Here is a 27,670-nt window from a genome sequence, read left to right as displayed (position 1 = left end):
AGTTGGGAGCAGAATTTTTTTCTTTATTTTTTTTTTTAGTTGTTGAAAAAAATTTTCAGCCTCCTCCCCATTTCCCATTTCCCTCCTCCTCCTCCCACACATTGCCTCCTCTCCCCACTCCCCTCTCCCTCTCCCCTCCCCCCTCCATTCCCCCTCCCTCTCGAGACTGAAGAGCAGTTCAGATTCCCTGCCCTGCGGGAAGTCCAAGGTCCTCCCACTTCTATCCAGGACCAGGAAGGTGAGCATCCAAACTGGCTAGGCTCCCACATAGCCAGTTCATGTATTAGGATCGAAACCTAGTGCCATTGTCCTTGGCTTCTCATCAGCCTTCATTGTCCGCCATGTTCAGTTGGGAGCAGAATTTTACAAGAGCTTGTCCAACTGTACGAGGAGAATCATAACCTGGACTGTCTTCCAAGACACAATTCTCTCCGTGCTACCGCCCCTGTCTATCTTCCAGCCGGCAGTTCCATCACTGCGCCCAGAAGAGAGAAATACAGCTTCAAAGATAACCCCTTGACTAATACAAAGGAATCTTCCAAAGAGGCTCAAAAAGACTCCGTTCTAGCATCAACTAGTATCTTTGGAGCACATAGGGCATGAGAAAAAGAAAAGACAATGAGAAAGGAAAAACACTACATTTCGTTCTATTATCAAAGAGCAAGTAGCTTCTCTTGCTACGATGGATGCAGCGCCGTGGCCATTCTCAACAAAATGAAGCTTGCGAGCCCTCCAGAACCTTCTGAGAAAGCCGAGCCTGCCCCGCTCTCAGCGCCGAGCGAGCCGGACCGCTAGGTGTCACCCGAGGCCCGGCCCCGCCAGGGAACCCTAGTAGTTCCGGGTTGTCCGTGGCTCCGCTCTAGCCGCCCAGCTTCCGCCTCTCCCCTGCTCTCCGGAGCTGGTGGCGGGCGGGGGGCGGGCTTTCCGGGACGCGCGCGAGCAAGGTCAGACGCAGGTAAGGCGCGCGGACAGTTGGGGTCGCAGCCGAGGGCGGCGGCGGTGCGGGGCGACCCAGGTAGCTCGCCTTGTCGCTTGCCTGGATCCAGACGAGTCCGTTAGGGGCCCGCCCGGACGTCCCACGTGTACCCCACAAACACCCTGGCCTTTCCCTGCGTCCTGTGGGGAATCGAACCAACCAAGAATGCACTTCCTCTCCCCGAGTTAGCCCGCCCTCAACACTGTGGTTTTCTGTGGGAGATGCAGACTGTGTTTGTTGCTAGTTTTTATAAATGTAATTGAGATGATATTTGGGAAAATGTATGACACCGTTCCAGCTCCATCACCTGAGTAGTGACCGACAGACAGCGGAGAATGAGTGGTCCATGATGAACGGAATAAAGTTAATATCTATTCAGTGGCCTTCTTGCCCTGTGACCTAGTAAAATAGTTGGCACCAATTTTTAAACGCTCGTTCTGATTACGTTGCTTCTCAGTAACAGCACATGTGCATTCCTTGGGTCGTGATTGGGCAGGCACCATTGCCTTCAGTTTTGCATCAATCTCATTTACTTGGGGAGAGTGTAGTGGCAGATAAGGACGACAGCGACAACATGACCTTTTATTTAAAAGCATAGAAAGGATCCTAGCTACCTTTCTACATCAAGTTCGGTGCACTCTGTACTCTGCTTTGAGGAACTGAAGAAAGCTTCCAGGAAAATGCATGATGTACATCTCATACAAGTGGTTTACAAATTCAGATACAGCACACTTCACCTTTCAAGAAGGAAAAAGCAAAGCTAATCCAAAGCCAGTTACTGAACTAGAATTGATCTTTTAAATCAAATCTAGAAGCTGGAGAAATGGACCTATGGGTGGGACCTATGGCTTACCGTGCAAGCGTGGGTACTTGAATTGTATCCCCCAGTACCCATGTTTACAGACAACAACAAAACAAAAGCGCTGGAATCTCAGGGACCTTTGCTTGGGAGGCTGAGCCTGAACTCACTCCTCAGCCAGTCTCGCCCAATCCATGAAAGACCTTGTCTCCAAAAATAAGGCAGAGAACAAATGGGAACCTGATGGTAACCACTGACCTGCACACACTGTAAATAAATGGAACAAATCAGACCCATCAGAAAGATAAGAAACTTGCCTTTTTATAACAAAGAAAAAAAGATAAAGGAATTTTGGATTTTCAGATGTGGGCTTAATGTGTTTTCCTTGACATATTTAGGTAATTTGGTTTTGTTTCTCATTTTTAACAATCATGTTCTCCATTACTGTATTTTTATTTCGTTCACATTTACAGAAACATGACATTTCAAGGGGACTAACTGGGGAGCTGGAGAGAGAGTTCAGCAGTTAATAGTGCACATTGCTCTAGCACAGGACCCGAGTTGAGTTCCTAGTCCCTGTGTCAGGTGGCTCACAACTGCCTCTAACACCGGAGCAGCAGTTCCCAGTCTGTGGGTTGTGACCCCTGGGGGGTCACATATCAAAAATTTACATTACGATTCATAACAGTAGCAAAACTAGAGTTATGAAATAGCAACTAAATTTTAGGTTGAGGTCAGCACAACATGAAGAACTGTGTTCAAGGGTCGAAGCATTAGGAAGGTTAAGAACCACTGCTCTGGGGGAGCCAACACCGTCTTGTCTCCTCAGGCCCTGCGCTCACATGCACATACTCACACAGATCCACCCATATAAATTTTTAGAAATTAAAATTTTTCACACTATTACGTAACTCCTAGGATAATTGTATATGAATTAAAATCTAATTGACATGTAAATTATTTGACTTAATGTCATTTGTAAAAGTCATATTCTTCCATAAAAATTGAAATCCTTTAAGAAAGCATGCTAAGATCTTAAAAAGTCCTAATTTTATTTTATTTGTGTGTGTGTGCACGCGCAGGCATGCCGAGTTGAGAAGGTATCTTGGGGGAGTCAGTTCTCTCCTTCCATCATGTGCGCTCCAGTGATCACACTCAGAGCGCAGGCCTGGTGGCAAGCCTTATTTTTTCTTTCTTTTTTATTTAAAGTTAGAGATGGGGGGGGGGGAGACAGCAATGTGTTAGTCTTAGGACTAGTAGCTACAGAAAACAATCTTGGTTAGCTTGTGCTTTTGTTTTGAGATGAGGTCTCTCCAGGTAGCCCTGGCTGGCTGAAAACTTTTCTTAAAACAGGCTGGCCTTGAACTCACAGAGATTCGCCTGCCTGTGCTTCCAGTGCTAGTGCTAGGCTTCAAGGCCACACCTGGCCTGTGTTGGTTTATTTGTGTGTTTGTCTGTACTTTAAGTTTCTCAGACCAGTGAGATAGCTCAATAGATAAAGACACCGCAGTCAAATCTAATGACCTGAGTTCAGTATCAGAGGCCCATATAGCGGAAGAACCCTAAATTATCCTCTTACCTCCACATGTGTATTGTAGCACACGTGTGCCCACATCCTTGCATACAACATGGCACAAAATAAATGAATGCAATTTTTAAAGCGTTTTTTTTTTAAAAAAAAAAAAGCACATCCTTTATTTTTAAACTTTTTTTTTCCAAGTTCCTCTGTCATTTACTAGGATGTGTGTCTGTGTTATGGACGGAAACTAAAGCCATGGTGCTGGAAGTGGGGTTGAGTCAGGGTCTCGGGTCTAAAGAGGTTTATTCTCTTTCTTTGTCATAAAGACTTTGTCACTGAAGGACATGAGTTTTGTGGTCTGTGTTGCCATGCATTCTAATGTGATCTTATTACTGGTCTTATAACCCACCTGTCTACTACATTGCAAAGTGAGTATGGAATTACCTTAGCAGCCTGTGCTGGCTTTGACTGTTTCTAGAGAACCCTTTCCCCTCTTTCCTACCTGTTGCGTTACCAAGGAGCTGGTAGCCCCACCCCCCTCGTCAGGCTTTGTAAATGAATGTATCATTTCAGGTAACCAGAACACACAGCTATGCCTGAAATTTTATCAGGCGTAACCGTGTGCACTCTCTCAAGGGAGGACGAGAAATCAACAGATGTGTCTGTGTGAACACACGGATGCCAGGCTTTCGGAGAGGTGTAGAGTTGTTCCTTTTTTGAGTCATCATTTACTGAGTATCGCTGCCCTACTTCTCACAGTATTGCTGCAACCTTTCTTTTCAGAGAAAAGGGAAAGTCAAATTTAGACAGGCAGAGTTCAGAATAGACTGAATGGCGGAGCCAGGATGCAAAGCCAGGTCTCATACTGTAGCCTCTATTTAATAATAAAGTGATTGGGAATTCAAGATTTATTTTCCTTTAAATGCTAGTAGCAAAGTGATAGTTCCCAGCCTGCCTTAGAGTATCTCTGTAATTCTTCTGCAGTTACAATGGAAATCTATTCTTGTATTATACTGGTAATTAGACAAAAGAGGGCAAGTGAAAAGAGTGCAGAAGCAATTTGTTTCAAACTTGTGTTTGGAAGAAGATTCAAGGTCTTCAAAAAGAAAAGCGTGCATAGAAACATGGCTGCTTCTGAAGACTTCTGGATACCGGCAAAGCCCTGGAGGGTTGTGATGCCTGCCGGTCATTATTTTCTACTTTGATATTAAACTGGTCATGACATTTTTCCCCTGATAAAAATGAAACCCTCATTCTAATAGCACCAGCCAAGCCCATCTGCAGCCACACAGCCAAGCAAGAGATGGCAGAGAAGTGTGTAAAAAAGGAGGAGCAAGGAAAGCTAAGTGAGCCCAGATCCCATGATGAGGCTTCCAGTCTGACTCTTCTGCCCTTGCTAGCCTTTGGGTGGCACTGCTGGCCCAAGATCATCCAGTTGGCATTCAGGGTGGTAAATGGTCTGAGGCTGACATTCTACAGTTGGATTCAGGTCAACCTCTGTTCTGTTTCTGTTGAAATAGCAGTAAAACTTTCTTCAAGCAAACTCAGTTTATTTCTTGCAAGCACTATTTTGAAGTTTTATCAGGTGTCCTACACCTAGCCTTGTCTTTCAGCAGGTGTGTGAGACCTTGTCTGTGCAGGTGGCAGGCGGTTTTATTGGCGTTCTTTCTTCCTCCCACACTCCTGGCATTTTTATTTTTGAAGTATTGGTTTGATGGAACCAGACTTCGCAAGGGTAATGTGCAAAACTCTGAAGAGCTGTTTTATTTTAGCACCCTTCTCCTTGGGAGGTTTTGGTACAGTTCTCCCGTCAGTTTTTTTTTCAAGATAGATTTATGCCTTTTTTATGTTTAAAAACCAGCTCCTTTTTCTCTCAGCCAGACTATCCCCCAAATAATCCTTTAGCCAGCAAGAATTCTCATCTTGGCATGAAAATTTCATATAAATTAGCGTATTCTGCAGACAGTAGCCCATCTATCTGACCTGGGATAAGATGACATAATTATTCTACTAGAAGCATTCTTTTTATTGGTGGTGGTAAATATTTTTTCACTTTTTCTTATGTCTGTCTGTGTGAATCCATGCCATTTGAGTGTGGTGCCCACAGAGGCCAAAAGAAGGCATCAGATCCCATGGAGCTGGAGTTAGTTCCAGGCACTTGTGAGCAGTCCAGCATGGGCACCATGAACTGAGCTGTCCTCTGGAAGAGCAGCAGCAAGTGCTGTTCACTGCAGGCTCTCTCCAGCCCCCAGAAGCATTTTTGATTTTTACATGTCTATTGTGTGGGGGTTTTTTCTGTCTATTAGCTATAATTTTCAATGCCCTAGTTATCATTCTTATGTCTGTTTCTACATTCTGTACCTCTGTAGGAAAAGGTGCTGTTGAGTTGGTCTGCATTACGGCTGATGAATAGCGTCATAATTCCTAGGTGACTTTTGTTCAGGGATAACAGATCTTGTAAGCTGATGATCCTTATTTGAGCTGTTGAGTTTTGTTTCTATAGAACTACTGTCTGTTTTTCCCAAATGGCTTTCAGTTGCTAGGCAGAATTCAATCCAGTAACCTAGAGGCCAAATGACCTCATAACTCATTAGCAGTTCTCAGAGCCATCTGGTGCCCTTGAGGAGAACAGTGTTCAAAGGACTGATAATAAAGACAACAGCATAATTACTTCTCTGCCATGATTACACCTTTAGATGGCAAGCAGTCAGCATATTTATCTGCAGATTGCCTGGGTGGTGGTTTTCTGAAGGTATAATAACGATGCTATAGCAGAGTAACTTGTTTCCCTGTCCCCTTCATCCAGCTTGCAGATAAGTAAACTTGACGACAAGTAAATAGCCTATTGAATCACAAGTTGTAAGAAAAGCAATACACCAAAGCAACATAGTATATAAACACAAAATATAAAAACCACAGGCGTGAGGAAAGAAGTAGCTCCAGAGTGGATGTGTCTCAACTCCAGGGCAGATCTTGCCAAAGGAACACGGTAATTCATGGGTGGCTTGCTGTGTTTCATTTTCTACAATGTTTACTAGGTAAGTGCAGAATTTCTCACGCTCACCTATTAATCTCCTTTTCTCTAGGGAATCTTGTACCTCACGGCTTAAGAAATGGCTTCGCTTTCAGAATATGCCCTGCGCATGTCTCGTCTAAGTGCCCGGATCTTTGGTGAAGTGGCCAGGCCTACCGATTCAAAGTCCATGAAAGTGGTGAATATGTTCAAGGAGCAGCCCTTGGCCAAAAAGAAAGAGACTTACGACTGGTATCCAAATCACAACACGTATTTTGCACTCATGGGCACACTCCGTTTCCTTGGCCTCTACAGGTGAGGAGAGATAAAAAGATAGGGCTTGTCAGAGGCGGTGTTAGCAGAGCAGCAAAGGAAAACAATTAGCCTGTCTCTCCTACAGTTCTGTGGCTCTTATGAGAGAGTCCGGGTACATCAAAAGGTACAGTGTGTGTGGGTAGGTGCTCTTTCAAAATTGCTTGTTGGAATTATGTCTAAAACATAGCCAGCATCAAACTGTACTGAGCTATAGAGAGACGTACAATTGCTCATTAATTAAGGGTGCTCTAAAAAGGACGGGGGTAGGGAGTAGGCCAAAACGAAGAGGAATAAAACGCACCAAGCACCATGCCTACCAGAGCAGCTGGTTGTCGGTACAGAGGAACAGAACCCTGCCCCACACCTGATCTGCCTCTTACTGGGTGTGTGGGAGCCTCCATTCTCCGCTGGTGGCAGTTTTGTTGACATTCTTACTCCGCCTACTCACTTCTGGCATTTTGATTTTGTGTCCTTGGTATATTAATTTGACTTTGATAAGCTGTAGTTCACTTTTAATGGTAATTTATAAATCGCATAACTCTTAATACTGTGTTTTGTTTGTTTGGTAGTTCTAAGAAGTGAGTGCCTAGGACCCTTGTAGAAAAAAAAATGGTAATAAAATACCAAGATGGTCATTTTTCTTTAAAAAAAATTTAAGAAAATTTCTAAACTAATACATTGCCCCTTATAAAGAACTAAAATAGCATATTTTATTAAATTGAATTGCATACCATCTTTAAAATATCACATGTTTTAATTAGTCCTAACTACTAGCTTGAGACCATTTGCTGTAATATAAAATAAATAGCACAGCATGGTACTCATTCCAGAGAGCTAAAGGTTGATATTCATTTATCCAACATATTTTTAAGTACTTTCCATGTACAGGTATTTAAGATGAATGTTAAAGGACCAGCAGTAAACAAAACAAATGGATATTCTAAGTTAATAAATTATTAGAGATTATAATGTATGGCCTACTTTTGAGTGTCTAGAATTGCTAGGGACTATCTCTTTTGCCATTAGTCTTGGCTCAGAAAATAAAACCTAATTTTATTATGACCCAGAATAAAATATCAGAAGCCAGATCCCATGGAATATTATAACTCCTAACAAAATCACATTCAACTATTTTAATATGTCTGTTTGATATTGTTCTTCATTTATTTGAAGAACAAAGACCTAGCTATCTTTGGGAACAAGGGAAAAAATGCTAAGTACTTAGTTGTTCATTAAGAAGCAAAATTATTTTTATATGTTTAGTCAGTAGTTATGGTAAATGATGCCTCCAATGGCCATCTGTAGCATCAGACAGGATGGATATAGACATCCCTTCAATAAAGTCTGATATAAAAGCCTGCAGAAGAGGGAGGGAAATAAAATCAACCAAAACAGTTGATTCACTCTGTTAACAAGCTGCCTTGCTGTGCTAGCAGCCTTTGTAGTTTTCTTCTGGTGGTGGTCAGAAACAGTGAGGGAGTGAAGAATGGAAAAATGATGTAATGAATAATATGATATGTTTTGTGACAGTGTTGAACATGCTGCAGGCGGGTGAGAGGGACAGAACTAGCCAAGCAGGATCCAGAGTGCTGACAGAGCCTGTGGTGATCTGGGGAATAGGCATGGTAACAGCCTTAAACAGGGCAGTCAGGGTCAGCCCCAGAGAGGAGATTGAGGTTTAGGCTGAGGCTCGTGGGTAATGAGTGAACCTGGTGAGACCTGTAGAAGAGCTTGTGGAACAGAGACGAGTGAACAAAGGCCTCTCTTACTGAGGCTGGATTGTGCCTGCAATGGCCCAGGAATGGTTTTGGCTAAGGGACCAACTGGGAGACAGGAGGCAGGTCACAGGGGTCTGTGAGTGCTGTGGTAAAGAACAGGACTTTTGCCCTGGACAACAGAGTTTGGAAACATGATCTGACATCTATTTTGGATGAATTATTATGGTTATATTGATAATTGTCAGTCATAGCTAACCCCAATGAGGTCTGTGCTGTTATTGTCCATCATGTTCATAGAATGAGTTATCAAATTCTATAAAATCAATCTTTTAAAAAAATAGTTTAGTTGGGCCCAGCAAAGCATCCTTTTTTAATATATTTAGCCCATTTTATTAAATCCATTGAATAATGTATATTCAATCCATAAGCCATTATTGCTACCTGTTACAGAGGAAGAAACTAAGGTGCAGTGGGAGAGTGAGGTCTCGTATCCAAAGTTACAGAGCTCGTGTCTGTCTGGTGGAGCTGTGTTTTAAAACCAGGTTTACATGGGTCCCGTGGCTTACATGTGTTTACATGTTTAAGCACGTTTTAGGGTATTTAGTCTTAGGATCTAGACATGTTACAGTTGTAGCCTTCTTCGCCTTCTGCGCTGCCCACATGTATAATTAGTCCTGGCTGCTGTGACTCCTAGAAGGCTTATCTTGATTTGCTGTCCATCTGCTTGAGCCTTTCCCAACAGCCTTTATGTGTGGGACATTCACTGCCATGCAGGCTGTTCTGCAGAACTGCCCATTTTTAGTAGATGCTGATTCCTAGGGCAATCAGGATCTCTGTGTAGCTACTGAAAATTATATTCAAGTTTTGTTTTTCAAGACAGGGTTTCTCTGTGTAGCTCTGGCTGTCCTGGAACTCACTTTATAGACTAGGCTAGCCTTACAAAGATCTGCCTGCTATTGTCCAAATTTTACTCCTCTCAATGTTTAGTCTTTTTTTTTTTAGGTTTTGTTTTGGGGGTGTTTGTTTGTTTGTTTGTTTGTTTGTTTGTTTTTGGATACTGGGCATCTAACCAAAGATATTTATATATACCTATTTTATATAGAGAAATATTGGATGGTGTATCTCATAGTTACATAGGTTTACTTGGTCTCACCTGGCAATTTTGTAGTATTGTGTCTGTGAAGGAAAACTGACATCTGAATTCTTACAACCCAGCCAGTCTCTGGGTTCACCAAACTAAGCACATGCCCTAAAAAGCCATGCTCAACAGCCTAAGAGAACAGCTCTAGATTGGTACTTCTCTGGTGTGGTAAACATAGCTGTGGTAAACAATTTTTTGTTTTTTCTCTCTCCTCCTTTATCAAGAGATGAGCATCAGGATTTTAAGGATGAGCAAAGACGTCTAAAGAAGCTCCGTGGAAAGGTGAAACCAAAGAAAGGAGAAGGGAAAAGAGCTACAAAAAAGAAATAGTACCAGCTTGTCAAGAAAGAAAATTTCTTCCTCAATGACTAAGAAAGTATATCTCATTATCTTTTCATATATTAGAGGAATGTGACCTTCCTCAGTAGACACAGTGTGTTCACATCCACTTCAGTTAAACTGTAACTGGTTTCTTGAAGATATTCTAATTCTTCAAAATTATACTTACTTTGGTTTTGTAATATGAAGTTTACCTAGTTCTCTAATGGAATGAATAAACTATTGTCTTGTGATTTGTTTAAGATGGGAATGAAATATTGTGATTTGTAAACAGAGACTGCTTATTTGTTTCCCGGCCACCTAGACCTGAATAATCACACAGAAACTATATTAACTACAACACTGTTTGGCAAATAGCTTAGGTGTATTCCTAGCAAGCTCCTACATCTTAAATTAACCCATTTCTATTAATCTGTGTATCGCCACGAGGCTGTGACTTACCAGTAGGTTCTGATGTCCTTCTCCTTTGGCAGCTACATGGCATCTCTTTGACCCTGCCTATTCTCTCTATATATCTCTGTTCAGATTTCCTGCCTGTCTTTACTCTGCTAAGCCATTGACTGAAACAGCTTTATTCATCAACCAATCAAAGCAATACATATACAGAAAGACATCCCATGTCATCTCTTTTCTCTCTAATTAAAAAGGAAGGTTTTAACTTTAACATAGTAAAATTACATATAACAAAACAGTTATCAAGCAAGAATTATAGTAACAGTATTTAGTCTTTTCATTTGGCAAATTAAGAAAAAATATTATCTATCCTATCTTTGTGAGCCTAAAGTTTTATATCTAATTATCTTTTATCATAACTAAGGAAAACTATATAACTATCTGGCTTCAACTCCACCAAAGACCCCAGAAGGATATAATATTACCCAGGTAAACAGGAAGTGCCTTGTAAGCAACTTCCAAAACTAGAATTGCTAGAGACATCTCATTACCTGGGCATCCATCTTTAGCCTACAGGCCCATAATATCTGGTAGACTTTTCCATGAAGCAGGAAATTTGAAGATCTGTTCTGCCTTGTACTGGCAAAGTTCATCAGTTGCTTTCTTCTGTGTCCTGCAGAATGTCTGGCAGTTTCTTCTATGAAGGGGGAACCCTAAAGAACCCTCTCACCTTCTTTAGGCAGGTTCAGCAGTCATTTTTCTGTGGGTCCTGCATGTCCAGTTTATACAGTATACCATCAAGCAGTCCAGGCAAGAGTAGTTTCTTGCCCAAATGGCTAGCCTTGTCACATTGGAGGCAAATTCCATAACAAGTTTCTTCAATGCCTGTCAACCTCTCTTAAGCAATTGATGCTGCCAGAAACATGTCTCACTGTTGAGAAAAGTCTAAGTTTTTAAAACCTTTTAAATGCCATATTCTATATATCTTTGAAGTGTTGAAGATTATCTAACTGAAATATATCTCTGTATATCTAGAAAACCTAACTAACATAACTACAAGTTTGACTATTATAAATGACTATCTATTAATCTATAATTTTTAGTTTTACATTACATTTTTAAATGAGCTATATAAGCATAATACCTTAAACACGAGTAGAAATATACATATAATTGACCTCAAATTTGTATCAATAAACCAAAGTCCATATCAATATAAAGTATTCATTTCTATATCATATCCCCCCTTTTTGTTCTTTAGAAAAACTTTGCCTGGGGCCATTAAGCAGTCATAATCAACCCCCTTTAAATGAAAGCAAACACTTATAAGCTATCATTTTGGGAATTTGGGCATAGTTTTCTCTAAACTGCTTCCTGCTGTTTGTTGGGAAAAGTGTCTTTATGGTTCATTGAGACCTTTCAGGGGGGGTATTGTTCTATCAAACCACATTAGCCTGGAAGGAATCCACAGGTTCTCATTTTCTGTAGAAACATAAGCAGAACCTTTTTTCTAAAGTAACATATCCTTAGGCTCTATGACTGTCTATATTCTTTTATATTACTTTTACTGTCTCTTTAAAGACTTTGCTTTATTTTTTAAAACTATTTCTGTTTATAACTGTCTAATAATCTTTTTCTTCTCTCTCCCAAGCCTACATACATTTTTTTAAACACACTGTGACTCGTTCAGAGGTTTATTTTTGTCTGAGTCTCTTTATTGCATCTCTGTAATCATTTTCTGACCAGGAGCACCTTTCTTTTTTAAATGCTAAGCAGACATGGCTAGGACCAACTCCATGACCCTGCTTGTTGACTCCACCCTGTCCAAATGGCAAAGGTATGTTCACCACCTCTGCTAGCCATGCTCACCACCCCAGCTCCAGAGATGCAGTAGGTCTATGTTGCCATTAAACACTAGTAGCATGCTGCTCACAAGTCCCATTTAAGTCCAGGACCTCCCAAAACAGAGTTAGTGCTGCCAGCATGAATCAGGAAGCCATTTCTTAAAGAAGCTGTGCAGATTTTGCTACTAATTCTGAGTCAGGAAGCCTTCTCTTAAAGGAGCTGCACTTCGGCTTGCCACCAGAAAGCAGAGCAAATCTGGAAAAATTTGAAGCTACCAAGAAGTTATGCTTAACTTTGTTCTTTTATGTCTAGAATCCCTTCTCAAGCTCTCTCAGGTTTTATGTGAAGGTAGTTACCCCACATTGGGCACCATTTGTAAAAGAAGATTGTTCATTTCCCGACTACCCAGACCTGAATAATCACACAGAAATTATATTAATTACAACTGTTTGGCCAATAGCCTAGGTTTATTCCTAGCTAATTCTTAATTAACCCATTTCTGTTAATCTATATATTGCCATGAGGCAGTGGCTTACTGGTAGGTTCTGACGCCCTCCTTGGGAAGTTACATGGCATTTCTTTGAACTCTGTCTATTCTCTCTATATATCTCTATTCAGATTTCCTACCTGGCTTTACTCTGCTAAGTCATTGGCTGAAACAGCTTTATTCATCAACCAATCAAAGCAACACATATACAGAAGGACATCTCACATTGGGGATTGGAATAGAAGAAACCTTAAATGAGTATCCTGCACTTTCTTAATTTCTCTATTGCTTCCCCATCCAACCCTAACCTTTCCTCTCTCTGACCATTCAGCTTTTGTCTTCACCTTCAAGCCTTCTCTTTTGAAGGTGCCTAAATGAGATTAAAAGTTAAAAGCTTTCTGGGAAATATGCCTGGTGTATACAAGATATTGGAGTCTTGGTAATATAGTGATAGTTTTTAGTTCACGGAACTTTTAAGTGTTATAGAAGAGAATAATATAAATACATATATTTAATACAATTGTCATTTCATTTATCCATAATTGTATTAAGTGCTATGAAGAAAACTACTTTTTGAGATGGTGAGTGGGTGGATAATTGAAAATATTGGCAAAACCACATTAAGAAATTTAGAAACCTTCCTAAAGAAAAAATAAATTATATTTAACTGAAGACAAAGGATAAATAAGAGAAAAAATAATGAGGAAAGTGTTTGAAGTGAAGAAAGATTGAAAATTCCTAAACTAAGAAGCAGTTCTTGACCTGGTGGTAGTAGTGGCATATACCTTTAATCCCAGCACTTGGGAGGCAGAAGCAGTCAGATGTTTGTAAGTTCAAGACCAGCTTGTTCTACAAAGCAAGTTCCAGGACATCCAGGACTACACAGAGAAACCCTGTCTCAAACAAAAAAGAAAAAGAAAAATTCTCATTCCAAAAATTGAAAACAGACCACTGACTGACTCACTTAAGGACATAGACAGGCCAGGCCAGTTCTATAACCTAGCAGTGCTTGGGAGGCTTAGGCAGGACAGCAAGTTTGAGGCCAGCCTCGAAAATTTAACAAGACCCTATATCAAAACAGGAAAGGAGGGCTGGAGAGATGGCTCAGAGGTTAAGAGCATTGCCTGCTCTTCCAAAGGTCCTGAGTTCAATTCCCAGCAACCACATGGTGGCCCACAACCATCTGTAATGGGGTCTGGTGCCCTCTTCTGGCCTGCAGGCATACACACAGACAGAGTATTGTATACATAATAAATAAATAAATATTTAAAAAAAAAAACAGGAAAGGAGAATGGTATATGTCATGATAAAGTCCTTTTTACCCTCTTGGTCAAAATGTGAAGTGCAGAAGCAAGAGTAGATATAGCAGTTACTTTAAACAGGATTTTCTCTCCCTGAACATTGAATGAGTCCTGGACTAGTAAGAACATGAGTGCATATGTTTAGACAAATGTTATTTTTAAACATGCATAGTCCAGATGGCATGGCTAGTGCTTATATAGCCTGTTGGGGGGGTATTTAAAATTGGGTGATTTGTGTCTGATAGAACTGAACTCAAACAGAAGGTTCAGAATCCATTCACTTAACACTTTCTGCTGAGTACCTGCCATATGCCTGGCTCATAATAGTTGTGAGATGATAGAATGAATAGATATGGTCTCTCCAAGATTGTGAATGAGCGCTGCTGCTGTTACAAAGTAAAGGCAAGAGCTCGGGAATGTGCTTAGAAAAAGTGCCTCTGGCAGTGCAGCTGACCCAGGGTAGGCACAGAAGTGGAAATAGTCATAGCCTGAACCTGGGATAGCTGTGATGATTCTCCAGCTTTTAAATGAGCCCCAGGGCTGAAGAGATGGCTCAACAGCTAAGAGGACTTGTGTTGCAGAGTATCTGGGTTTGGTTCTCAGCACCTACGCGTTGACTTACACCTATCTGTAACTCCAGTGTGAGGGGATTGGTTGCCCTCAGGCATCAAATGCACATGTACACATATATACATGCAGGCAAAACCCCAGACACATAAAATATTTTTAGAAATTTTAAAGAAACCCTGAATCAAAAGGAACTAAGAAGACATAAGAGGATATATGAGCAGATAATTGAAGTTGATGTTAACCACAGATCTTAGGCAAAAAGAATCTCTCCTGGTTAACTAATGGAAGAGCTTCAATAGCTCAGGCTACAGGGAACCTTAGCAATGGCTGGTACGAAATTGTTAGTTACTCCTGTGGTGGTTTGAACAATGGCTCATATATTTGAATCCTTGGTCACCAGGGAATAAAACTGTTTGGAAGAATTAGGAGGTGTGGCCTTGTTGGAGGAAGTGTGTCACTGGAGGTGGGCTTTGAGGTTTCAAAAGCCCATGCTAGGCCCAGTTCTCTGCTGCAGGACAATGGTTTTACCCTGTAAAGATTTGTTTCATATACTTGTTTAATAAAATGCTGATTGGCCAGTAGCCAGGCAGGAAGTATAGACGGGGCAATGAGAACAGGAGAATTCTGGGAAGAGGAAAGCTCAGTTTGCAGTCACCACCCAGACACAGAGCAAGCAAGATATGACTGCCTTGCTGAAAAAGATACCAAGCCACGTGGCTAACACAGACAAGAATTATGGGCTAATATAAGTTATAAGAGTTAATAAGAAGCCTGAGCTAATAGGCCAGCCAGTTTATAATTAATGTATGTCTCAGTGTGTTTCTCTGGCATTGAATGACTGCGGGACTGGGTGGGACAGAAACCTCTGTCAACAGTTCTCTCTCCTTCAGTCTGCAGATCAGGACAGAGTTCTCAGCTACTGCTCCAGGATTATACATGCCACCACGCTCCGCACCATGATGATGAACTAAACCTGAAACTATAAGCAAACCCTCAATTAAATGCTTTTTTTATAAGAGTTGTCTTGGTCATGGTGTCTCTTTGCAGCAATAGAACAGTGACTAAGACAACCCCACAGCAGATCCATGTGCTGCTGGCACAAGCTGAAAACCACAAACAAGTTAGGATTTATTTGCACACAAACTGCCCAAAAAGCAACTGCTAAAATGAACGCCATGCAACTCAACACAGCCTACAACAGACTACTGCAGACCCATGGTGGGTAGGATGAAAAAGAAGAATTACCTAGGTCCATAGGAGGCAATGCAATTCAGGACACAAGTGGCCAAGGTTCAGTACAGATAAATACAACGGGGGTGGGGCGGGGGAGGGAATATCAACTTTAGACTTAGACTAACTACATTGCTATCATTAGATTTCTTATCAAAACCTAAACGACTTATGTTTTTCTTCTAATGTTTGATATTTAGTGTGCATAGAGGATTTTACCATGGATTCTGGTATAGTGTCATAAAAAGGCTGAAAGGTTATGATGCAGTTTGCTTACTGTAGCCCTACAGTACTTTCCTGAACCTCTCTGAAAAATCATGATAGTATTTTACTAGATTGCGGGCCTGGAAAGATGGTTCTGTAGTACTGGGCATGGTGACATATGCCTTTAATCTCAACACTTGGGAGGCTGAGACCTGTCTCAAAAAACAGCATACGCACATACATACATATGTATATTTGTATATATGTATTCTAATGCTTTTACTTATACTACATCTTCTAAGATAAAGTAAAACTTAAAATTCCACTTTCCCTTTTCATATATCTTACTAAAACTCCTAAAGTTACTAAATTTAAAGTTCAGTCTGAGATGGAGCTAGGAATAAACTTCAGGAACAAAATGGATAGCATAAAACATTTTTTAGCTGAGTGGTGGTGGTGCATGCCTTTGATCCCAGCATTTAGAAGGCAGAGGCAGGCAGATCTCTGAGTTCAAGGCCAGCCAGAGCTGTTACAGAAATCCTGTCTCAAAAACAAAAACAACAAAAACAAAAAACCAAAAACTTCCAATCCTCTTAAGAGGGAGTAAAACACGTCTTTCTTTAATCGTAGCCCTCAGGAGGCAAAAACAGTCTGTAAGTCTGAGGTCTACAGCCTGGTCTACATAGTGAATTCCAAGCCAGTCAGGGCTACATAAGACCCTATTTAAAATACACATAATAGATAGATAGATAGATAGATAGATAGATAGATAGATAGATAGATAGATAGATAGATGATAGATAGATAGATAGATAGATAGATAGATAGATAGATAGATAGATAGATGAATAAATAGATCTTTTTAAAAATGAGACCAAAACCTACTGACTGGGTCATTGAGCACAAAAATGGTGCTAGAGAGATTGCAGAGGTTAAGAACATAGACTGTTCTTCCCAGAAGACCTGACTTTGATTCCCAGAACCTACCTGGTAACTCACAACCATCTGTAACTCCAGTGTCAGGGAATCTGATACCCCTCCTGGTCTCTACATGCACCAGGCATACACATGGTCCACAGACATACTTGTTCACAAAATACATAAAAATAAATAGAGTAGAATAAAAAAAAAACAGGATTCAGAAGATAGATCAAAAGTTTCGGTGAGGACACAAATTTAATCTAAAAGGCTCCCATTTGAGTATCCATGAGGACTGGCCAATTCAGTAAGCATCAAACTAGTTACCAACAGAGCAATACAAACATTTAATAAAGAGTTATAGAGATAGGAGAGAATCTTGGTTTGCATAGGAATGAACTCCTGAGCATTGAAAAGAATGAATGCAAGCATCCTGACATTCTTACAGCATTCTTCACAGCCAGGACATCCTGTCTCCTTCTGTAGATCCTGTCTCCTTCTCCTTAACCCCTTCCTGTGTTCCATGATTAAATATTCCTATTTTAGAAAAGTCTGAGGATTAGATCTTACACCCAAGATCCGATATCTACAAATACCTAGACAATTTAAAATCTTTATCACCAGACTCATTTTTCACAAGCATAAAGAAAATTTCAAAATAAACAGCATGCACACGTTCTAGAAGGAACCATGGAACACTAGTGCATGCCCTAAAAGGTGTGGTCTGCCAGTCTCAGGATCACAGCCTTGATAAGTCAATACCCACACATCAAGTCCCCAGTGTGCATTTGGTTGTTTGGTCCTGCAGTGCTGGGGCTAGCAGCCAGCCTTTTGCTCTACTGCAAAACTACACCCGTAGCCCATGCTCTATGATGATGTAGCTCTGCTCTTTGAAGGTCAGCACAATCACTGTCAAGCTCTGCCTTTTGCTAGGTACTCCACAGTTTCCTAAAGCTGTGTCACTTAGTCTCTACAACAGCGCTTTGGCTTTTACTGTCCCATCTTATACAAGAACTTGAGTTTGGATCTGTGAGAGAACCCTGACTACATGGAAGAGGCTGAAAGCCCCTGTCCCTGGTACTGTTCCAGACTAGTTAGAGTTGAAGCAAGCGCGAGGCGTTAGCTAAGGAATTGATTGGTGTTTGAAAAACAGCTTGTTTTTACCTTGGTGGGGGTTTTCCTGTTCCTTGTTGTTTGTGCTTACTTTTCTGAGGATTGAATCAAAGGTGTCACACACGCCAGATAAGCACTTTCCACTGAGCTACACCCCAGCCCTGCAAATAACTCCCGAGGTGGCTCTGCTGTGCATCCAAGGCTAAGAAATAGCTCTGAAGTTGGCTGTGTGGCTTGTAAATCCCAGCATTAAGGAAGCAGAAGCCGGGGTTCGGGCGGATTTCTGCCACGCTGGGCTGCTGAGGCCAGCCTAGGCTACAGAGACCCTGTCTAAAAAAATAAAAATAAAAAAAGATTGATGTCAATCACTTCATGTTTCTCAGATCAAGTATTTCTCAGTATCCTACTGAGATCTTGTTAGGCACGGACGGGTGGGTGGATGGATGGGCCCCACTGGTGAGCCTCACTCAGGTCTCTGGCAGGACCCAGGATTTACATGTGTAACAGGCTCCTAGGGCTTGCTAAAGCCGCTCATCTGGGAAACTTAAAAACACAGCTTAAAGTAACTTGGCCAACGTTCCCCAGCTGATAAATTATTGAGTTCTCTAACTCAAGTAAAATTTCCTAGGTACCTGGGGGCCTTTTTCTAATCAGAATTTAGCAAATCTTTAGAAACTGACGGAAAATCTAAAATTTCACACACTTAATAAGAAAGTTGTCATTGATATGCAAAAAGTTTGTGAAACTACTGAACCTTACAACAGATAAACAAGCATCCCCTAGACACGAAGGGGAAGATGAAGTGGTTTAGTCACTTGGGTGCCGAAGCAGGGTGTGCACCCTTGTGCTTACCGTTATGAGGTAACAATAAGGAACACGACAGACCAGTCCTTACCCTCCTCCAACGACATCTACATGGCCAAGCTTAAACAGCTTTGGACTCAAAGGAATAGATAAAATGATGATTCAATATGTAAAAGGTATTGTAAACATTAGTATAAAATGATTCTATAATTCTGAAACAAATGTAGATATCCTATGTACCAGCCAGAATGCTAGGTGAGCTGTGGAAGACTCAAGACAGGAGATGGCAGCTGGGATGGCGCTCTGTGGGAACCACTGTACCAAGAACACTGGTTTCAGTCCCCTGTGCTGTACAGTAGATAAATATCCAAATAGAAAAGGATATGGGACCACGTTGACTTTAAAAGAAGCCTGATCTACACAGCAAGCTCCAGGCCAGCCAGAGTTACCTGGTAAGATCCTGCCCCAAAACAAACAAACAAACAAACAAACACAGCCGGATGGTGTAGCACACGCCTTTAATCCCAGCACTTGGGAGGCAGAGACAGGTAGATCTCCGAGTTCAAGAGTGAGAGCCAAAGTTACATTTTGCCATAGAGATCCAGGAAACAAAAATGCCCCTGATTGCAAAACACTTGCTCAAGGACAGACAGTTCCTGAAATGCTGGAGGCCGTTGTTTTGGGGAGATAACAAGCCTAGTGCTTTTCCTTCCCATAAACAAGTTTGTTTGACCCCTCTGCACCAGAGGTGCTTGATCACATATGGGCGGAAGGTTCACAAGCCAGAAATATGTTATCATATATGCTTGCCCCTGACTGGGTGTAGGCTGGAAGTGGTTCAGGACGTGCGCTTGCCCCTGACTGGATGTAGGCTGCAGGTACGTCAGGATGTATGCTTGCCCCTGATTGTACCTGATGAGAAATGCAGTCAATTATGGGTTTTCTTTCTTAAGCCACGCAAACCACGATTTGGGGCTATTTCCCAGGAATCTGGGTATGCACCTGCCCAGAGCCCAGCCACCTGGCCACTATTTAGTAAAACCTCTGCTTCCACATGGCCCGCCACCACTGCTCTGAGACCAGCAGCCTTCTCTGCCTGGGACTGGCTGCTCCCAGGGCCTTCTGTCTGCCGCCACACGGCCTGCCACCACCGCTCAGGCCACCGCTCTGGGACCGGCAGCCATTTCTGCCTGGGACTGGCTGCTCCCAGAGCCCGCTGCCTGCCACCACATGGCTCGCCACCACCATTTGGGACCTACAGCATTTCTGCTGCCTACTGCGCGGGGATCTTGCAGCATTTTTTAAAAAAGAACAACAGTCTTATCCTCAATTGGTGGGATTTACACAAGGCCAGCCTAGTCTAACAAAGAGAGAGTTCCAGGACAGCCAGAGCAACACAGAGAAACCCTGTCTTGGAAAACTAAAAAGAAAAAAAATATATTTTTTTTTCCCCTCGGTGAAATAGTGATAAAAGATTCACAGTTACAAGAAACACAATGTTTAAAGTTTTATAGCATTTTTGAACGGTGTAACATCTCAAGGAACTGGATTGATCACCACAGCTCTTTACTGTGGTGGAAGGGAAAGTACTGAAGGACTGACATAGAGGCTCAAAGTCAGCATCTTCCAAATGACGCCATGACAATAGACAGCGAACGCCAGGAAGGAAGGGCCAGACCTTACTGTCTGTCAGTTTAGAGTGTTCTGGAGAAACTAGAAGATAAGACAATGAGTACAAAGGTAAAGACAAAGGAATCAATAATTCTGGGATAAAAAAAAGAACAGAGGTTAAAAATGGTATATTAAGATATATATACATATATGTATGTATGTATATGTTTTAAATATATGAATATTTCCAGATAGGGATGGTATACACCTTTAATCCCAGCACTTGGGAGGCAATGGCAGGTAGATCTCTTGTGAGCTTGAGGCCAACCTGGTCTACAAATTAAGTTCCAGCAACGGCTACACAAAGAAACCCTGTCTCAAACCATAAAAAATAATATCGATGCAAGAATATATAACTGGGAAATTATATTACCCCAAAATATTCTGCAATGTATAAGAATTAATGTATAAGGAACTAGAGAGATGGCTCAGGGGTTAAGAGCACTTCTTGCTCTTCCAGAGAACCTAAGATTGATTCCCATCACCCACATCAGGCAGATCACAATTGCCTGTGACTCCAGCTCCTCCAGAGGATCTGACCCCAGTCCTGCTGGCCACTTTGGGAACCTGCACACATGTGACAGACACATACATAATATAAAATAAATAAAATGCATTTTTTAAAAAAAAAAAAAAAAGAAAAGAACTAATCTATCAGGAGCCAGCAAAATAACTCAGCAGGTGTCAGCAAAATGACTCAGCAGGATGTTTGCCACCATGTAGCTTCTCCACTGGCCTACATGTGTGACATGGCATGTACCCCACACAAACACAAATAAATAAACAAATTTTAAAAAAAATTGGTTAACAGATGAGATGTGACAATGTGTGGCAATAGGATTGATATTAAATGAGCTATTTCAGTCATCATCTTACACCATGCATTTGAAACGCTTGGGAGGGGTCAATAGTCAAACATTAAAAATACGGGACTAGTAGGGCAGTGGTGACACATGCCTTTAATCCCAGCACTCAGGAGGCAGAGGCAGGTGGATCTCTGTGAGTTTGAGACCAGCCTGGTCTACAAGAGCTAGTCCCAGGACAGGCACCAAAACTACAGAGAAACCCTGTCTTGAAAAACAAAAACCAAATATATATATATATGAGACTAAAGAGATAGCTCAGAAATGAAGAGGTTTACTGCTCTGCAGAGGAACAAAGTTGGGTCCCCACCGATCATGGGGGATGGGGGGGCTCATGGCACCTATAACCCTTGCTCCTGGAGTCTAATCCTCTTCTGATCTCCTTGGGCACCCATATACATATGTGCATGCACCCACACAAACATAATTGGGTTTTTTTTTTTGTACCTTAATAATAGGTTTCTGTGCCCATGCAGTAATCAAATCAAGTAGAACTGAAAAAGTAAAAGAGTGGGTTTATTTGAGCAAAGCAACTCCTGGGCGAGTCCTCCAGCCCCAGAGATTGAGGCCAGAGAAGTCACACACCCAAACTAGAGCATAGAGATTATACAGCCTGTAGGGGAGCGGTGATGAAGTGTCCACCACAAGCTGGGTTTGAGCCTCAGTATGGTCAAAAGCTGGAATGCTTGGACGGAATTTGGGCTGCCTGCACCTCAGGGGAGGAGCTGTTATAGCTGCCAAGAATGCAGAACTGGGCTTTTCCGTGCCTCCTCTTTGTTCAGAGATTCTCTGAGAGGGCGGTTTGGAGAGAGACAGTAATGGGGCTTTCTGGATCAATCAGGAGTGAGCTGGAGGTTCCAACCAAACAATACACATAAGTTAAATTTTTTTTAAAGCGTAAAACACTATTAAGAGTGGTTGGAGATATGACTCAGAGGTTAAGAGCGCTGGCTGCTCTTCCAGAGAACCCAGGTTCAATTCCTAGCACCCACATGACAACTTACAACTGTCTATAACTCTAGTTCCAGTGGATCCCACACCCTCACACAGACATATATGCAGACAAAACACCAGTGCATGTAAAAAATAAATAAATAAATCACTAAAAAAATTATTAAGGCTGAATGGTGGTAGAGCACACCTTTAATCCCAGCACTCAAGATGGATCTCTATGAGTTCAAGGTCATCCTGGTCTACAAAGCGAGTTCAAGGACAGCCAGAATTACACAGAGAATTCCTGTCTCAAAACAAACAGAAAACTATTAAAATAGAAGCTGTAAGTAAATAGAATGAAATAGCTTGTTAAATGTAGCAAGCACAGGGTTTTCGAGCTCAGAGACAAGCACTAGGGAAACCAGGATGTTATGCACACATGCTTGTCTCTTCAACAGAAGAGATGTGGAAGCCTGTTGTCTGCGCAGAAGACTAGGGGAAGGCATCGTTGATAGCCCAGTGACCTGTGCTAGCTGTAGGGCCTTGCCACACTTGAATCCCCTGAACTACTGTGTTTTTCCCAGACTTTCCCTCCCAAGGTCTTTGTCTTGAGCACTGTTTCTTGGTCAACAGACCCCATCCTTATGGGGAGATGTCACCTGTAATTTACAAAGGGAGCAGGGCCTGGGTGACCTCTGTGCTATGTGGGTCAGAGTCCACACCAGATCCTGGGTCTTAAGCTATAGAACCCATCTTCATGGTAGAGGTCACAAGTACTTTGCAAAAAGTGTTTCAATGTCTCAATGACACCTTAAGCTTTATCATGCACAGGGGATTGAGATCATTGTTATAGGAAAATTTCCAAAATTGTACTGTACTTAAATACACCTAAAATAAGTTGCTGGATGGCAGACTCCAGAAGCTTGACCGAGCATCACTATATCCTGTTGAACTGGATTTCCTTCTTGCCTCGTGCAGATCATGCCTCTGCTGGCCGCAGCGTTTATAGGGATCCCACAGTTAAACATAGATATAGAGGTTCTTCTCTAAGTTGAAGAAATTACAGAAGCCCCAAAGAAAAGACAAGAAGATTCAGAATGGGTTGTCCAGGGAGAGGATTCTGGGAAGGAGCATCAGGAATCTGTCTCTACTTGGCCAGCAATGGCCCTGGCTCTGTGTGTCAGGTGTAATTATTTTAGAACTCTAGAGTGTGTTGAGGGTTTACAGCTTCCTATGGAAGGCTTGGGAGGTAAACCACACTTAATTTGGGTCAGTTTCAGCTCTTAGCACGGTCATAGCTAAGCATTCCTCCTGCACAGCCTGCACACCCCCTGCAGGAAACACAGTGGGCAAAGCTAAACCTTGTCTTCCAGCAATCATGCTCAACACTGACTGCTGCCCTGAGCACACGTGGTGCAGGCAGAGACAAGCTGGCATGCTTTGTACCTTTCTCTGCACCGGTTCCTAGATGACATGAGTTCCAAGCATTTAAGGGGCCAGTGCCCTTCTTCCCTCCCCATTTTTCTGATTTTTACCTTTTGGCAGCTACCCACTAACGACTGGTGTATCCAAAGCACATCCAGGGGAAATTAAAATGTGACCATGTGTGCCCAGAGAAGGGCACAGAGACATAAAGAGCTGAAAAGACCTTAAGTTTATATATTTATTGATCTGTGTCACAGAGATAACCTACAATAGTGAAACACAAAACTTAAGGAAAACAACATAAAACCAAAACAGAAAGACCTGTGGAAGAGAGAATGAAGTTTGAGACTTGCCACATTATTAGATTCCAATGTCGTTTTCAACAGTAACAAAAACAAAAATCACAAGGCATGCAGATAAACATTTGGACCATTCCTCCTATCACCACCAAAAATAAATAAATAATAAAAAATTTTAAAAAAAGAGGGAGGAGGGGAATGGAATGGCTGTGGTAGAGAGCTGATCTAGCATGTGCAAGGCCTTGGGTTCAATCCTCTGGAAAAACAGAAAACTCAGAGACTGGACAGTTTTTCCTTTTTGCTGGAGTGTCCTGGCTGATTTTTATTGCAACTTGACACAGCTAAAGACATCAGAGAAAAGGAGCCATAACTGAAAAGATGTCTCCATAAAGTCTGGCTATAAGACATTTTCTTAATTAGTGATCAATGGCAGAGGGCCCAGCCTATGGTAGGTGCTGACAACCCTGGGCTGGTGGTTCTGGGTTCTATAGGAAAGCAGTCCAAGTCAGAGATGGTGGAACACACCTTTAATCCCAGCACTTGGGAGGCAGAGGCAGGAGGATCTCTGAGTTTGAGGCCAGCCTGGTGTACAGAGTGAGCTCCAGGACAGCCAGCGCTACAGAAAGAAACCCTGTCCTGAAAATAATTATAATAATAATAATTTTTTAAAAGAAAGAAAGCAGGCTGAGCAAGCCAGTAAGTCCCATTCCTCTATGGTCTCTACATCAGCTCCTGCCTCCAGGTTCCTGCCCTGTTTGAGTTCCTGTCCTGACTTCCTCCATTGATAAAGAGCTGTATGGAAGTGTAAGCTAAATAAACCCTTTCCTCCCCCTGTTACCTTTTGGTCATGGTGTTTCCTCACAGCAATAGACTAGCAATAGAAAGCCTGGCTAAGACATGGAGTCTGTGCCTCAAAGGAAAACATAGACATTTACCCAGAAAAAAACCCTACATAGTTAGTCTACAAATACTTCAAAACAAATTTCTGAAAGAGCTACAAAAAGATGTGATGAAAGTAAAAGAGAGGAAGAGGGAGAGAGGGGGGAGGGAGGGAGAGAAGGAGGGAGGGAGGAAGGAAGGAAGGAAGGAAGGAAGGAAGGAAGGAAGGAAGGAAGGGGAAAGTATTAAAAAACAGAATCATTCAAAACACAGGTAGAAAGCTTAGAGGGACTGGGGAGATGGCTCAGTCAATAAAATGCTTGCCACATAAACATGGGAACCTGGGTTTGATCCTTGGTACCCACATTAAATTTTTTTAAGCCCCAAAAGTTGGCATTGTAATATCGATGTTACAGTACCACTGAAGGCTCATTAATGAAAACTATTACTGACAAACTGTCATAAGATTGGGATCTACCTCTTCTGGTCAGGCCTGCCAAGCACCTGGCCAGGGGACTACCCCTCGGAAAGGCTGGCTCGCCTCAAGCCATGCTAACGAGATAATGAGAACTCCTGCCCCCTAGTGCAGTCCATACAAGCCTCCAGAAGGGCATGACTGTTTCTTTTCTTCTCTTCTGTCTTTCGGGTGCTGGCTAGAACCTAGGTAGACTTTTCCCAGTATCTGGGCTTTTCCACTCTTTCTGAAGCTAACCTTCTCACCGTATGGCTGACCTCCATGCCAGCTCGATTCAAACAGCATGCCTCTCTCTCCCTCTTCGGCGCCCACCTATGCATCTACAATAAATGTCTCTCCAAAACTTACCCTCTGTGGTCCATGAGTTTCATTTTTCAAGTTAAAGAAACAAAACCCTGAAAGCCACTGGTTCAAGAGGGCTTTGGCGACCCTTGATTGAGTCTTCTGCGACCCCAGCATCCAAGCTGAGAAAGGCAGATCTGAGCAGGCTAAAGACACAAAGGGGAAGAGAATGAAAAAGGATTAAAAACTATCAGAGCCTAACAGACCCATGGAACACCATAAGCAGACTAGCGCAGACACAGAGGGAGTCTAAAGGAAGAGAAATAGAACATTAGATATTAGAAGAAATAAAAGCTAATATTTTCCAGATTTGGTAAAAGTCATAAATATATACGTCCAGAAAACCCAAGGAATTTCAAGGACAGAAACTCAAGAGACCCACACTAAGAAACAGTGTAATCCAATTTTAGAGAGTCAAAGACAAATGCTTAGCCTAAGGGCAGCAAGAGCGAAGCGGTTCACACATGAGGGCTCCAGAGTGTCCCCGTGTCCCCTGCTTCTCACCAAAGGACAGCAGGAACGGAGCAGCAGGTACAGGCGAAGTGCTGAAAGGAAAAACTGTCCCTCTAACGTGAGAACGGCATTAAAGAGTTTCCCAGTCAAAGGAAGCTGAAAGATATTGTCACCACTAGACCTGCTTCATAGAAAATGAGCAAAGAAGCCCTGCAGGGTAAAAGAAGGCGTGAAACAGTGACCAAAGCCATCTAAGCACATCAAGGAAGGTAAACACCAAAGCTAGTATAAAGCTGGAACAAGGGTTTTCATCTCTACTTTTTTGCTCTTTGTGTGATTTAGGAAAATCAACATTTTTTTTCTCTATTTTATTTTGCAGTGCTGGAGATTGAACTCAGGGCTTTGTACTTGCTAGAGAAGTGTTCCACCACCAGCCTACCTCTCTCATTCATAGAACAGCAGCACTTTGGAAAAATAAACAATCATTAAACAGATGTGGTGGCTCAGGGAGGATCACCACCAGCTAACAGCCTTCCTGGACTTCAGGAGAATCAGGGACCATCCTGGGATACAAAAGTCAGGGGCCATCCTGGGATACAAGGGAGTCAGGGGCCATCCTGGGATACAAAAGAGTTATGGGCCAGGCTGGGCTTCAGAGTGAGACCTAATCTTTAAAATGAAAACAAAACTTATTCTAAAAGCTACTATTAACACAACTTCAGTTTGTAAGTTATTTCATTTACGACACAATCTAAGAATGTTTAGCCTATAGTTTGGGCTATATAATATATACATAGAATTTTATATCAATAATCAAAAGGGATGTGGACAGAGCTATAAGACAAAGTTCTATGGATCTCTACATTCAAGGCTAGCATGGTCTATATAAAGAACTCCAGGCCAGCTAGAGCTACAGAATGAGACCCTACCTATAACCCCAACACTCCGAGGCAGAGGCAGGCAGATCTCTGTGTTCAAGGCCAGCTTGATCCACAGAGCGAGTTCCAGGACAGCCAGGGCTACCTAGAGAAACCCTGTCTCAAAAAAACAGAAACAAAGAACAAACAAAAACCCCAGCAGTTTTACATGTGATTAAAAGTCAGCTTTTCAATGTAAACACTAAGGTAGCTGCAAACTCTTTGATCTACAATGTCATACTGCCTGCAAGACACGCTAGGGCAGGGGTGACCCAAAGGTTGTGGGAGAAATCAACCCATAAGTAATTTGACTTAAGGTCCACCTCACAAGATGAAGCTCATACCCAACACTGCTTGGGTGACCAAGAACCAAAGACTAGATAGGGCAGGGACCTATGGCAAAACCAAAAACTACTGTTCTAAAAAAAGGTGGGGGGGACACAAATAAGTAAATAAATAAATTAATAGAATGGCTTCTAATATTCTGTTATACTCATAGATTGGTACCTTGTTCAGCCATCATCAGAGAAGCTTCCTCCAGCAGCAGATAGGAACAAATAAAGATACCCACCATCAGATATTACAAAGACAGTGAGAGATCTTGGAAATTCAGCCCTAAATGGGATGTCTCCATCAAACCTCTTCCCTCGGAGGACAGGGAACCCTGTGTAAGAAGATGTGGAAAGAGTGTAGGGGTCAAAAGGGATGGAGGACACCAAGAAAACAAG

The 27,670-nt window shown here is 42.0% G+C and overlaps 1 protein-coding gene across 2 annotated transcripts; it reads left to right on the top strand.

Annotated features, from left to right (window-relative positions):
* Positions 1-803: 803 nt before the first annotated feature.
* Mrps33 (mitochondrial ribosomal protein S33) lies at positions 804-10,064 on the top strand. 2 transcript variants are annotated; one of them, XM_050147893.1, is made up of 4 exons: positions 877-955; positions 6,101-6,283; positions 6,381-6,622; positions 9,706-10,064. In XM_050147893.1, exons 3-4 carry the CDS (start codon positions 6,408-6,410, stop codon positions 9,809-9,811), a joined length of 321 nt encoding a protein of 106 aa, XP_050003850.1. In that variant the 5' UTR covers positions 877-955; positions 6,101-6,283; positions 6,381-6,407; the 3' UTR covers positions 9,812-10,064. The 2 variants fall into 2 exon arrangements, with proteins under 2 accessions (XP_050003849.1, XP_050003850.1); XM_050147892.1 differs by lacking the exon at positions 6,101-6,283 and having other exon boundaries at positions 804-955.
* Positions 10,065-27,670: the final 17,606 nt, after the last annotated feature.

This window comes from Alexandromys fortis, unplaced genomic scaffold (assembly GCF_014885135.2).
Source record: "Alexandromys fortis isolate MF-2015 unplaced genomic scaffold, M_Fortis_MF-2015_v1.1 scaffold_57, whole genome shotgun sequence".
NCBI lineage: Eukaryota > Metazoa > Chordata > Mammalia > Rodentia > Cricetidae > Alexandromys > Alexandromys fortis.
This window is presented reverse-complemented; position numbering and strand designations above follow the sequence as displayed.

Bases quoted from the DNA above. Each gene is read 5' to 3' on its own strand.
- Mrps33 (XM_050147892.1), top strand. From the start codon at position 6,408: ATGGCTTCGCTTTCAGAATATGCCCTGCGCATGTCTCGTCTAAGTGCC. The intron at 6,623-9,705 runs GTGAGGAGAGAT...TCCTTTATCAAG, and splicing joins CGTTTCCTTGGCCTCTACAG to AGATGAGCATCAGGATTTTA.